The sequence below is a fragment of the Lepisma saccharinum genome, chromosome 30, assembly GCF_977018435.1.
Source record: "Lepisma saccharinum chromosome 30, izLepSacc3.1, whole genome shotgun sequence".
Lineage (NCBI taxonomy): Eukaryota > Metazoa > Arthropoda > Insecta > Zygentoma > Lepismatidae > Lepisma > Lepisma saccharinum.
The window spans coordinates 5,298,300-5,311,957 of NC_139258.1; the positions used below are offsets into that span (position 1 = coordinate 5,298,300).

A 13,658-nucleotide genomic window follows, 5' to 3' on the forward strand; every position below is an offset into this window, starting at 1 on the left:
CCCAATTTGACACCTCCTGTTCCCTGGAAACAATTTTTCACTATATCTTCTAAATAGATATTAAACAAAGTAGGCGATAGGCAGCATCCTTGTCGTACTCCTCTTCCAATTACACAGCCTTCTGTCATTTCGTCTCCTGTTCTCACTTTAACTCGTTGATTCATGTATAAGTTGCTTAGAAGTCTCCTCTCTTTCCAATCTACCCGAATTTTCTTCAGAATTTCTGAAAGTTTGACCCAATTCACTCTATCAAAGGCTTTCTCCAGGTCTACAAATACTACAAACACCTCCTTTCCTTTCTCTAAATATATTTCCCCAATGGTCCTCAGTAAACCAATTGCATCCCTTGTACCTCTTCCTTTCCTGAAACCAAACTGTTCTTCCTCTAACTCGCCACTGACCTTCGAGTATAGGCGTCTGTTCAGAATTCTTAGAAGAATTTTTGCCGAGTGATTGTCCTGTACTCAGAACATTTTCCGGCATTGTTTTTCTTCTGCAGAGGTACCCAAACCGTCTCCGTGAAATCTTGTGGCCAATCCCCTTTCTCATAGATTTCATTGCATAAGTGCAGTATTTCTCTTCTTCCATCTCCCAGGCATTTGATAAGTTCAGCAGGAATTTCATCAGTGCCCGTTGCTTTCCCATTCCTCATTTCTTTGAGTGCTTGCTCAAATTCTTCATTCAGGATATAGTATCCTTTTTCATCATCAGGCACGTCATCTTCATTTTCTACATTCAGACTGTCTGGGCGATTCTCTTTCTGGTAGAGCTGTTCAACGTACTTTCCCCACACATTCGATTTTCCTTTTTTGTCTGTGATTTCACATCCTTCCTCGTCTTCCATCATCCACATTGTTTTCCATTTCTTCTTTTGGAAGCCCAAGCAGTTTACTTCACGATACATCAAATCATACCTTCCTCTTTTTTCCAGTTCTTCACATTTTTGTTTCATCCATTGTTCTTTTGCCCTGTCAGCTTCTCTTCTTAGCTGGTTATTCAGTATCCTGTAATTATTTCTTCCCCCTTCTGTATTTACATTTTTCCATTTTCTCCGTTCCTCCATTTTTCCAGCATATTTTCAGTAATCCATGGTTTCTTTGCACTTTTCCTTTCCCTGTAGCCTATTGTTTCATCCACTGCCTTCTGTAAGCAGGTTTTTATTCCATCCGACATGAAGTTTTGGGGGTCATGTGTAGAAATTGCAAAATAAGCGAAATTAAGTGGTCCGCGATTGGAACAGAAACCCTGGATTTCTCCACGAAAACAATGGTTATTTCAATATTTTACGTTTTAGAACGAAATTTTAGCTATGTTTGCCTAACCTAACCTAACCTTAGCATGAATATGGTTTGTGGGGTACCATAATAAAATGTCAGTTTCGTAGCACTTGAGCGACAAATTTCAACTACACAATCGTGATCAAGTGTCCTAAGTTATTGACTATGCGAAATATGAACGAATGCCCAACGAATATACCCAATTCAAAGTTACTAAAAAAAAAACTTACGAAAGAAAGAACTTTATTTCCTACCTTCAAAGTCACCATCTTCCTCACACCACGCAGATAACTGAACATGTGAACGCTACGTTGAACAAACATGGTTTCCACTGAACATGTGAACGCTATGTTGAACAAACATGGTTTCCACTGAACATGTGAACGCTACGTTGAACAAACATGCTTGTATACGGGTCAACGATCACTGTAACGAAAGCTTATTTTACAACTTCTACACGTCAATTAACAATTTCAACACATCACCCCCCCCCCCACACGTTAACCTCAGATACTTCATCGGGACTACATATTTCATGAGTATAAGAAGTAGGATAGAAATTACGGAAGGGTCCAGCATTGTAAATTCTTACCAACTGTTCTTATGCATGACAACACTAGACCCCACACTGTTGCTCTCACTCTCTAGACGAACCACTCACCTATACTCCAGACCTTGCACCTACTGACTATCACATCTTCCTGCACCTCAAGAAGTGGCTTATGTCTCATCAATTTGAAGAAACTGAGATGTTGAAAATGGTAGTGTTGGATTGGCTGAACTTCAGGCAGCGAACTTCTATGCAGGTGGTATAAAAAACATTGTTCCATGGAACCATAAGTGCTTGGAAAATAATGAAGTGGATATGTAATAGTTTGTAACTACTAATACAGTGTTGTTACACTTCTTTTCTTGTTTGATATAATCAATCGGCCTTTTCTTTTGAAATGAATCTCGTAATTTAACTTGTTTATTTGGGGTAAAGTATGTGCTTAATAGAGCTGAATTTTCTTTCTTACAGCAAAGACCAACATGGCATAATGGCTTCACAACAGTGGAAGGAATTTGTCCCAGAGGCTTACATTCCAATAACAACATGCTACATTGTATTGAGGAACAAGGCTTTGAATGACAAGGAGAGTGGTAAGTTGAGATAGATTGTGCAAATTAAGTACAGTAAAAACTGCATATCTCGGAACCTCTATAAGAAGGAAATCTGTAAATACGGGGAAAAAAAAGTCCCCAGAACGGACCGATTTTATACCTGAAAATGACCTGCTTAAAGCGGAAACCTCCTGAACGCGGAAACGGAACACCATTTAAAGACCAATGAGATGTTTTTATTCTCAGTAAAACGGTTTTCCTTTATTTTTTTCGCTCGCAAGAAAACAATAGAATACTGTAAGTGGAACACGCCTCTGTTGCCACTCGCTTATCGGTAACATTGTCGATATGAAAGAATGCGCTACAATACTCATAGCTGTTACGATTCCGTTTCTTTCTTTCATCTCTTACCCTCTTTCTCCACCTTTCTTTGTCTATTTCTCCTCTGTTCTTTCGTTATCTTTCTATTTTTCTTGTTATCTCTCTTTGTTTCTTTCTTTTTCTTCACTTTTATCTCAATCTTTCTTCACCTTTCTTATTCCATCTTTCAATCTTTCTCTTTCCCTCTATGCACATCGCGCTACGACACCAGGGGTCCCGGGTTCGAATCCTGGCAAGGGCATGGATGTTTGTGAGTGTCCATTTTACTTCGCTTTTTGTGGCACTTTTGGCTAATTTGCGAAAATGGGGATGAGTGATGATATGATGAAATTGATGAATGTATCGCTTTTTTCTTCATGTACGTACATGCATTAGTACTCTACGTTATAAGTAATGCGAAATGTAAATCTGTCTTTCCATTATTTCCTGCAGCGCTCTATACTGTAGCATATTTAAAGTCAATCCTGTATAAGAAGAAAAACTGTTACGACGGAACATTTTGCTCGGAACCATCATGTTCCGGGATAGACAGGTTTTACTGTATTAGTGTGTGTTTCGAGAGTGTGCAAATTAGCATTAGTCTGTGTGTTGGTACTAGTGTGACAGTATGTTTAAAATTATGAAATTAACTTCTGCCTTTCTGTGTGCCTTACATCTCTAAATGCACGACCATGAAAAAGGCGGATGGACAGAATTTCACCGTCACATATAGGAAAAGCAAAGCAAGAGCGGGACAAAAGTCGCTGCTTCCCGCGCACTGTGTGGCGGGCTGCGTTGCCTAGTTCGAGCATCAGACCGACCTCTCTCCAGGCCACTTTTGTGTCATCCCTGGCCTTTCGAGCAAATACTGTCATCTTCTATCACATGGATTACAAACACCAACTCTACAACGAGATCTTTCATTCTCTTAAATCTCCGAACATATGAAGTTGTGCTCCGACGTGGCAACAGCACAAACTTCTGCCACCTAATTTCATGGCCGTGCATTTAGGTACAGTGGAACCCCAAATTTTACATCCCCGGATTTTACATTTTACCACATTATACATCCAATTGTAATGGTCCGAACATAGGAAAACATTAAAAAAAAATCCTCTATGTATTTTACATTTTCCCGCCTTTTAAGTGTTTGCAGTTTGTGCCCCTGAAAAACATAAAATCAAACTTTCACTGTATCTATGGGTCTTCCTCTGCCTTGTTCGAATGCAAGGTAATTTTTGCTATTTTTTTGGTTATCTTGTCTCGAAGTATACCATACCGATTAGTATAAACACTTTTCATTAATGAAATATATGGACCATTGAATAAATTAGGGCTGAGCTGATACCACTTCGAACCGATGCCGATACTTGTACCGATTCCCACCGATACCGATACTTGAAAATTGCAATAATTAAAATTTGCTCAAAATATTGATCAATATTGATGTGTAAATTTTGTTCTTCAATTATATGCATCAATATACCAAGAAATTTGCTTTAGAATATTCAAGAATTACATAAGAATATTAAAATAGATGTTATGTAATCACAAAATATAGTTTTTCGTGCAAAATTGGTAGAAAATATAAAGAAAGTTCGAATTTTGCATAATTTCCAGGGTAATTATGCTCCGTGACAGTGTAGCGTGGCATTTTTTGCGGACCGTGTGATATTCCAAAATACCAGGATAGTATCGGTTGGTATCGGTAGATGAACTCCAATCGATACTGATACATCGGTATAAATGAATAAATCCAATGCTACGTTTTTGGAAACAAAATTTGTATTTACTTTTATAAAGGCAAGTTTATTTTTTTCAGAATCAGGGGCTGATGTTGCAATATGTACAACTGGTGGACAACTCCTAGAGTTTTCTAAGAAACTAATTTGTGGCATGTGTGACATCCCATTGTCGCATGCTGAAAAGATCGTAGAATTTTCTAGCTTCTGCCCCCTTAGGAAATACTACATAGTCTCATCGTTCTCCGAGATAGTTGTCGTCTCTAGGTTGAAGACTTTAGAGGTAAGATATACGTTCGTATATAAGTCTCAAAATGGAATAGAAAGAAAAGTTGAAATAGTTACCTGATGAAATGTGGTTTATTTTTCAACGTAATCTCCATGAACATTTAGGCACTTGTCCCAGCGTTTTACGAGTCCCTCAAAGCCAGCAGCGAAGAAGGTTTGTGGTTGGTGTCGTAGCCAGCTGGCAACCTCCCGATGGACCTCGTCCTTATCCTGGAACCGGTGACCATCCACGTGATTCTTCAGTGGGCCGAAAAGATGAAAGTCGGATGGTGCCAGATCCAGACTGTAGGCAGGATGTTCCAGTTGTTCCCAACCTAGGGACCGTATGTGAGCCACTGTGGTATTGGCACTGTGTGGACGAGCGTTGTCATCCAACAGAACTCCCATCTCCCGTGGCTGACCGTAACTTCATCAGGGTTCTGCAATACGTGGCTGCAGTGATCCTGGAGCAGAAATTACAGGAGTAAGATGCCTTTACTGTCACAAAACATGGCGACAGTCACCTTCCGTGCTCACTGAGGTAACCTTGAACTTCTTCTTACGCACTTTGCACTCAAATGAGACACTGCTGCACGAGAACGTGACTACTAGTGCCATATACGATACATGGTGGTATTGCCATCTACACAGACAATTGCGGAAAGGATCAGTGCAACGACTGATATTCATAAAACAATTTCACATTGCAACAATTCGAAGATATTTCATTTTGCAATTTATACTCTATGTGATCAGAAGTATCCGGACACCCACCTGAAAATAAAGTACAAGTTTGGGCAACCCTCCATCAGATACACTGGCAGACAATACAGTGTTGGTCCACCCTTAGGCTTGATGACAACATTCACTCTGACAGGCATACTTTCAATCAGGTGCCAGAAGGTTTCCTGAGGAATGGCAGCCCATTCCTCGCAGAGCACCAAAATGAGAAGAGGTATTGATGTAATCAGTGTGGTCTAGCATGAAGTTGGCATTCCAAAACATCCCAGAGATGTTCTATGGGATTCAAATCAGGACTCTGTGCAGGCCAGTCCATTAGTGGGATGTTGTTGTCGTGAAACCACTCCCTCACAAGCCCTGCAGTATGGACGGGTGCTCGGTCGTGTTGAAAGACACAATGGTCATCCTCGAACTGGTCTTCGATGGTAGGCAGCATGAAAGCTGTTGAAATGTCAACATGAGCTTGTGCCGTGGCATTGCCATGTAAAGCAAGAAGGGGGTCAGGCCCCCTCCAGGAGATACGTGACCACACTGTAACCCCGCCAACTCCGAATTTCACTGTCGGCACTATACAGGCTGGTAGAGGTCGTTTACCAGGCATTCGCCACACCCACACCCTACGATCGGATCGCCACATTGTGTACCGTGATTCATCACTTCACACAACGGTTTTCCACTGTTCTATGGTCCAGTTTCGACGCTCCTTGCACCACACGAGGCGGCGTTTGGCATTTGTCTGTGTGATGTTTGACTTATGGGCAGCTGCTCGCCCATGGAAACCAAGTTACCGCACCTTGCGCCAAACAGTAATGGAGCTTGGAGTAGATCCTGATGCAGTTCGGAATTCTGTGTGATGGTGGTGATGGATGATTGACGATAATGCTGTACGACCCTCTTCAACACTCGATGGTCTCTGGAAGTCAACATGGGAGGTTGGCCTGCACGCTTTTGGGTTGTACACATCCCTTCACTATAACATTGGAAACAGTGGACAGAGGGATGTTTATGAGGGTGGAAATCTCACACACAGACTTCCTACACAAGTGGCACCCAACCAACTGACCACGTTGAAAGTCTGTGAGTTCCTCAGACCATCCCATACTGCTGTCTCACACTGTCTGCAGACTACTGAGTTCGCTGACTATGTGTTCCATGCGGTAGATGGCAATACTGTGTCGCCCTCTATGATAAACACACGTTTTGCGGTGTGTCCGGATACTTTTATCACATGCAGTATATTGACTTTCCCTCATAGTTTGAGGCTGCAATTTTAACAAAACTAAACACACAAGATTCATTTCTTCAATGTTCGCGTAACCACAGCTGATAATTGTTTGAGGTAACATACAGTTTTTACTTACGTGTGGCCAAGATGGATTCTCAAGATTTGAATCAGGTGATTTGTTAGCAAAATTAATGATTTAAATCACTTGAAATAAATAATTTATAGAATAATGTACATAAGGATTTTGTAGAGATCAGAATCATTTTTGGTGCAAGTACATTAATCTCGTAATCATTTAATGGTGTTTATTAGGCTCTAAGAAAGGAAACAAAATATATGTACTAATGGCGTTAAGCTCATACGAAAGGAAATGTAATATGTAACCGTAAATACACTTAAATTTATCTTGATTTAAAATTCAATAATTTTTATAGGAAAAAGTAGCAAACATTTTGTGTAGAAAAATATACAAAATACAGCGTAAATAGTGTCATTATTAGAGCTAAGATTTTTATGACAGCAAATATTTTTTTTTTGTTAAGGGTGATGTGTTCCCTAAATATATAGAAATTCATATTGTGACTTGAATTGAATTAAATTAAGGTGCTTCTTAAGGGCATATTTGGCCATTTCTACTTGATAAAGCATATTTTGATGGATTTTTGGTGATATTCAGCATATTTTCGCTTTTTCTAGAAATATACAGTCATTTTCCAAGTGCATTCATTCTTACTCCCATGTTTACTCAAGGGGTTTTTGGGACTGCAGCAAAATCTTTTTCATTTTTAATTGAGAATTTACAGAAAGTATTCATTGTGCATTTCAACTCATCAGGGCCCATAAAGTGAACCAAAATATATGAAAATATTTCAGCATAAGTTAGATATTGATGTTTGAAACAGTCTAGTTATAAGGACATATTTTTCAAATTTTGTAAAATTTTAGGTCATAAGAGCATATTTTATTTTGCATATTTTGGTGATTTTTAGGTCATAAAAATCCTAGTCATTATCATCAAACTGTAAATAAACATGGCTGATTTTGCTGATTGTGGAATTTTTTAAATCCAGTCTCTCTGCTCTATATTGAATGCTCGTGATTAAGAATACATACCTGAAATATATCTAAGAAGTTAAAATATCTACGTGTATAAAAGTTATGTTTTATTATCTCACGTTAACTCAGGGTACACGCACATGCATGTGAAAATGTTAATTTTTCATGAACATAATGTAAGAAAACGTATTTGTACAAAACGTTTATAATGTACTGTCTCTAAATATTGTATATATGAAATGATAGTTTAAACAATTCAGTTAACTCACTTATAAGCATGTATATACAGAGTGATTCAGAATTCCTATTACACGCTTCTAGGGGTAGTAGAGGGGACTTAGTAGATCAAGTTTTGATAAGGAACCCATGTCCGGAAACGTACCGTTTGGTACTAGATGACAAGATCACATAATTTCACATCTCCTGCTTTACCTGTGTCACTACAAGAGCTGCTACAGGTGGACCAACTCCTTGGCCACCAAGATCGCCAGATCTAACTCATCTTGACTTTTTCGTATAGGGCCAAATGAAGAGTCTTGTTTATGAGACTCCTGCAGTGTCGGGGGAAGATGTGGTTGCACCAGTTCTGGCTGCAGCAGACACCAGGTATTTTTGAGCGTGTATATGCAAACATCCTTCAGAGGTACACTGTTTGCAACAAACTTCAGGGTTGCCACATCAAGCTGCTCTTGTAGTGACGCAGGCAAAGCGGGAGATGTGAAATTACTTGATCGTGTCATCTGTGTAGTACCAAAACGGTACGTTTCCGGACATGGGTTCCTTATCAAAACTTGATCTACTAAGTCCCCTCCAGAACCCCTAGAAGTGTGTAATAGGAATTCTAAATCACCCTGTATATACCAGGTGTGGCGGTTAATAATACTTAATTGATCCGAAATAAAACTAGTGTATCTGGGGAGAAGGTAACAAATGCTTTATTCAAAGTATGCACCATCACTAGCTATACATTGTGCCCATCTATCCGTCAAATTGTGGATGGCCTTCCAGAAAAATCGTTCACATTTTGAGGTGATCCAGTCAGCAAGCCATTGTTCGACATCTTCGTAATTGTTGAAATGTTGCTGGGAAAGTGAGTGAGACATTGATGAAAACAAGTGGTAGTCCGAAGGGGCTAAGTCTGGTGAGTATGGCAGGTGGGGCAAGAATTCCCAGCCAAGTGCAGAAATGGTGTCTCTGATGCCTTTCGCTGTGTGTGATGAGGCGTTGTCGTGCTGCAAAATCTCTTTTCCGTGTCTTGTCGCCCAATCTGGGTGCTTTTCGATCAATGCATGGTTCAAATTGATGAGTTGTTGACGGTAGCGAACGGCATTCACTGTTTCACCTGGTTTCAGAAGCTCATGGTACACCACACCCTTCTGATCCCACGAACTGCACAGCACTGTCTTCCTTCCCAAGCGATTCGGTTTTGCGGTCAATGTTGAAGGTTGTCCTGGGTCAACCCATGACTTTTTGCATTTTGGGTTCTCGAAGTAGATCCATTTTTCGTCCCCAGTCACTATCCGATGCAAGAAAGACTTTCTTTCATGCTGAGAAAGCAACACTTCACACACCGTTTTTCGCTTTTCCATTTGTCTGTCGTTCAGATGATGTGAGACCCATTTTCCTGCCTTCTAGATCTTTCCCATGGCATGAAGACGATCAGATATGGTTTGGCGACCAACATTTAACTTCTCTGCCAGTTGTTGTTGCGTTTGTGTATCGTCTTCGTCCAACAGTGCTTGCAATTCGGCGTCTTGGAATTTTTTCGGCTGGCCCAGGCGATCTTTGTCTTTCAAGTCGAAATCACCACTTTTGAATCGTCGAAACCCACGCACACACGCGTCTTGCATTAGGACATTGTCACCATACGTTTCTACAACGATACGATGGCTTTCACTCGCGTTTTTCTTTTGATTGAACAAGAAAAGCAGGACGTGCTGCACATGCTCCTTATTTGGTTTGAAGGTCAACGTGTTTCCCACACAAACCAAATATGACGATCAATCGCACTCGGTTTGCACATCCACGATGTTTTGACAGTTACTGTCCTGGTAACACACTGACATAACAGTTGAGACTGCACCAACCCTGGCTTCCAGTGCCATCCAGTGACAAAATTAAGAATTATTAACCGGCACACTTGGTATATAAACATGCATTTATGATGAACAAATTTTTTTATCCCAAGTGTACTTGGGCTAATATATGATATACATTTTTATCATCATAATAAAAGTAAACATAATATATTTCCTTTAAATGTTGTACATATGTTTTTGAAATCATACAAATTGCAGTTCTGATGATGAAATTATTAGATATTAGATAGGCACAGTGTGGTTAACTTAGAAGCATTGCCTTGATGAAAGTCTGGAAAGAAAAACATCATTTCAACTCACTGTTTTAGTTTCATTGCTTTGATGGGTATATATATATATATATATATATATATATATATATATATATAGATATAATGCAGGAACATAGATGCACCATAACGAATAAATAAATTCTCTGAAATGTGTTGCGCTGCTTTTCCTCCAAACAATTGTGTTCCTGCATTTAAGACAAAACTGTTTAGTAGTAAGAGTCTGAAGTACTTAGTAGTTATAACTTCTCTCTCTGGTAATTACATCACATTATAGAAAACAATAAAATTGCAAGAGCAAGCAAGATACTTTTTAGATCCAAATGTTTGCAAACTGAAAACAATATTGATTTAAATGTCACAAAAAATTTCACAGGCCTCTTTGGCATTCTTTTTTTACAATTTTCTTTAATTTGGATCGTTCAGTGCCCAGGGACAACTCCCGCTGCCCCCTAGCTACTGTTCTGAGCCTGACAAGACTGTAAGAAAGGCAGATATTGCAAGCGAAACAAGCATGAAAATTTTACAATATGTATTTTTGTTTGTATAAAAATTGCCATTTTTTGTGCCCCCTGCAGGTGCTCGTGGCTGTCTGGAAGAAATAATGCAGGAAAGACGTGAAAACTACTTCCATCTTGAGTACTTTTAGATTCTACTAGTCTTGCTTTCTTTTACCTCAATGTTTGAACCTCTGGAATTGATTTCCGTCCAAGATTGGTGAGGGGAAATTTACATGAATGCGATAATTTCAAATTCAGGTGGTGTTTTCTGAGGGGCAACACTATTATTGGGGTAATATATCCCATGGGGGAAAAACCTCGCTCCGTGGAAAAAATCTGCGGACGTCCATAGGCATTTACTGTACTTTACGGCAGAGAGCTTGTCATGAGTTAAAAGAATGGTACGAGAAAAAGTACCGTATTTACGCATGTATACTGTGCACTCGTGTATATTGCGCACCCTGGTTTTTGATGGGAAAAAGTGACAAACAATTATATCTCGTATATAATGTGAGGTACAATCCAGTGTCAAGAAATGGCTTTGTTAGTTGTAGGTTGTAAAGCTGTTGTAATGCCAATCAAGAGTGGATGACATTATACATATTCAATGAGTCACCTGTTGCTATGTGTGTAAACAATGAGTCATAGCCTCTCCCTCCACTGTGTTTAGCATCCTAAAGCTTTCTCTCTTTAACCACCTTATTTATTCTGTAATAGTAGAGAGCGAGATCAAAATTATGTTATGGATTTGCAGTACTCAGGAAGTCATTTTCTATTATTTCTCACCCAACAATACCATTGTTACAAGTCCCATGTGACAAGAGGTGCATGCTCAGATTCCACCAGAACGGCATTTCTTTTCTTGGTGTCACAGAACATGACATTACAAAGTGAAAAATCGTGGAACATGACTTTCAAACTTTTATACATGGGTTTGCTCCTTCCTTCTTTACTTTTTCTAAAAAAAACTTCAAAATATATCCTTTTTCCATGACTTAACGTAATATTTATATGAAGCACATTCAGGACCCTCAACTAGCAGTTACCAGCACAAGATTTCTTCCATTAAGGCATTTACACACTCCATATATATAATATTATTTGTCCAGGAATACATTATTTTCTTTTTCCTTATCTTCTCTTTCATCCAAAGTACCATAAAAATCAGAACGTTCCTTCATTTTGTGATTAGCTTATTTCAACTGCATTTCACATTAGTATCGTTATCTTAAATGTAATACTGTTTCCATATTCAGAAACTGCATGATTTAAGCTTTACAACGAAAAATAACATGATATGGTTCCGTAAACATGAAAAGTCAATGCAAGTGTCACAAAAACTTCGTACGATTTCATGTTGGCTGTCCAAATTATTCCGTGCATAATAGGCACCACACTTTTTGGGGTCAAAACTTTTGGAGAAAAGTGCACTATATACATGAGTAAATACGGTACTTTGGCCCGATTATACTCGGGATAATATAGAAAGTGCACCTAGTACCTGTCCGAGTTTACTTGGGATAATAAGGCAACCAGTTAATGAAAACCAAATGTCTTAAAAATTAAGTGATGACAATACTCTTACATGTGTTGATATTTGTTCTAGGTGGTGAAAACTTACCATGGTGTTGATAACTTAGAAGTTGGAGATTTTTTGTCTCTTGGTTTTCCACAAGTGAGAATAAAGTACATAGGGAAGGAAGAACCTCTCATTACTAACTTCGAAGAAAGTTACTCTGCATCCACTCAAAGCGTATCTGGTCTTTGTGAAAATAACAAGTGTGCAGAAGTTGTTCAAATTATGAAGCAGAAATTAGTGGTAAGTTAGATCGTAAGAATTATTATTATTATTATTATTTACAATTCTTAATAGAAGAAATTGTCTTCGGTTTATTTACAATTCTTAATGGAAGAGGTTGTCTTCGGTTAACGATAATGACCAGATGGAGATTCCAAAATTTGATACATAAAGCAGATTCAGTGAAAGATTAAAGACCAGACAGGCATGCATACATGAAAATAGAAACTTATTTTTGATTACCCATGGCATGAAGATTACATATTTCAATGCCATAGTTTTATGTACCAAGTATGGGTATTTGAACCCTATAGATAGGGACATTGAATTTTCGCGATGCGGGAAATGTGAAAAAAGGATGCAATTTTGAACATTCTGCACGTAACTATACCCCCAATGATGAAATATGAAAGAGTTTTATTCGCGAAGTAATGCGAAATGTGTGCTTTTCCACGAAATGAACGCTTTTTCGTGAAATAACCATGAAATATCATCAAATTAAGTAGAAAAGATGCAAAAACCGTCAATCGAGGTTGAGCGCGCAAACTGTCGATTTGTAACGAAATGTTTGCCTAAAGTTTCCTACCACTTGCAGCTGAAGAACGTTTTATCTTCAATCACATTAGGAAGATGCTGCAAATTGGGATTTCCCTTGCTCATAATCTCAGTTCGAAAACTTTGCTCCCTGTCAAGCTGCATTCCTTTCTTCCCCCGAATGTCTACTCAGCTTCCAGTTTCATTGAACTTGCTAGCTGTAGCAGCGATAAGATTAGTCTGTTCCCGCACATCAAGGGAAACAATGGTGTCATTTGTGTTCAGTCATGAATGAATTTTGTTTATCGTCATGTGATTTTCAACATGTGTTTGTGTATGTGCAGTAGTGATAATTTTATTTGTTCCACAGCAAGGGTATCCTTTAAATACATACAATGAATAAATCACTTGAGATATGCAATTTAGAAATGAAGTGATTTTGTGTTGATGTTTTCTTTTTGGTTGGACAGCTAAGTACTTGTGTATATGTACAGTATATAAAAATGAAGTAGTTTATCAATTTATAGCTCTCTTCTATTTGGTCTAGGAATTAATTTGTGCGGTTGTTACGCACACATTGAAGCTGTAGTTCAAACACAAAATACATAAATACCTTAAGAAAAATATTGTCCATCGCGAGCCACCACTTTCGCCCATCTGTCAGGCAAGTTACGGATTCCGTGGCG

The 13,658-nt window shown here is 38.7% G+C and overlaps 1 protein-coding gene across 2 annotated transcripts in view; it reads left to right on the forward strand.

Moving 5' to 3' along the window:
- The window catches only part of LOC145981788 (uncharacterized), a 173,109-nt gene that overhangs the window by 7,968 nt on the left and 151,483 nt on the right, over nt 1-13,658 (forward strand). For both annotated transcript variants that reach the window (XM_083115206.1, XM_083115207.1), the window contains exons 2-4: nt 2,299-2,420; nt 4,564-4,766; nt 12,247-12,459. In XM_083115206.1, the coding sequence (XP_082971332.1) occupies nt 2,299-2,420; nt 4,564-4,766; nt 12,247-12,459 (538 nt within the window). The remainder of the gene's footprint in view (nt 1-2,298; nt 2,421-4,563; nt 4,767-12,246; nt 12,460-13,658) is intronic.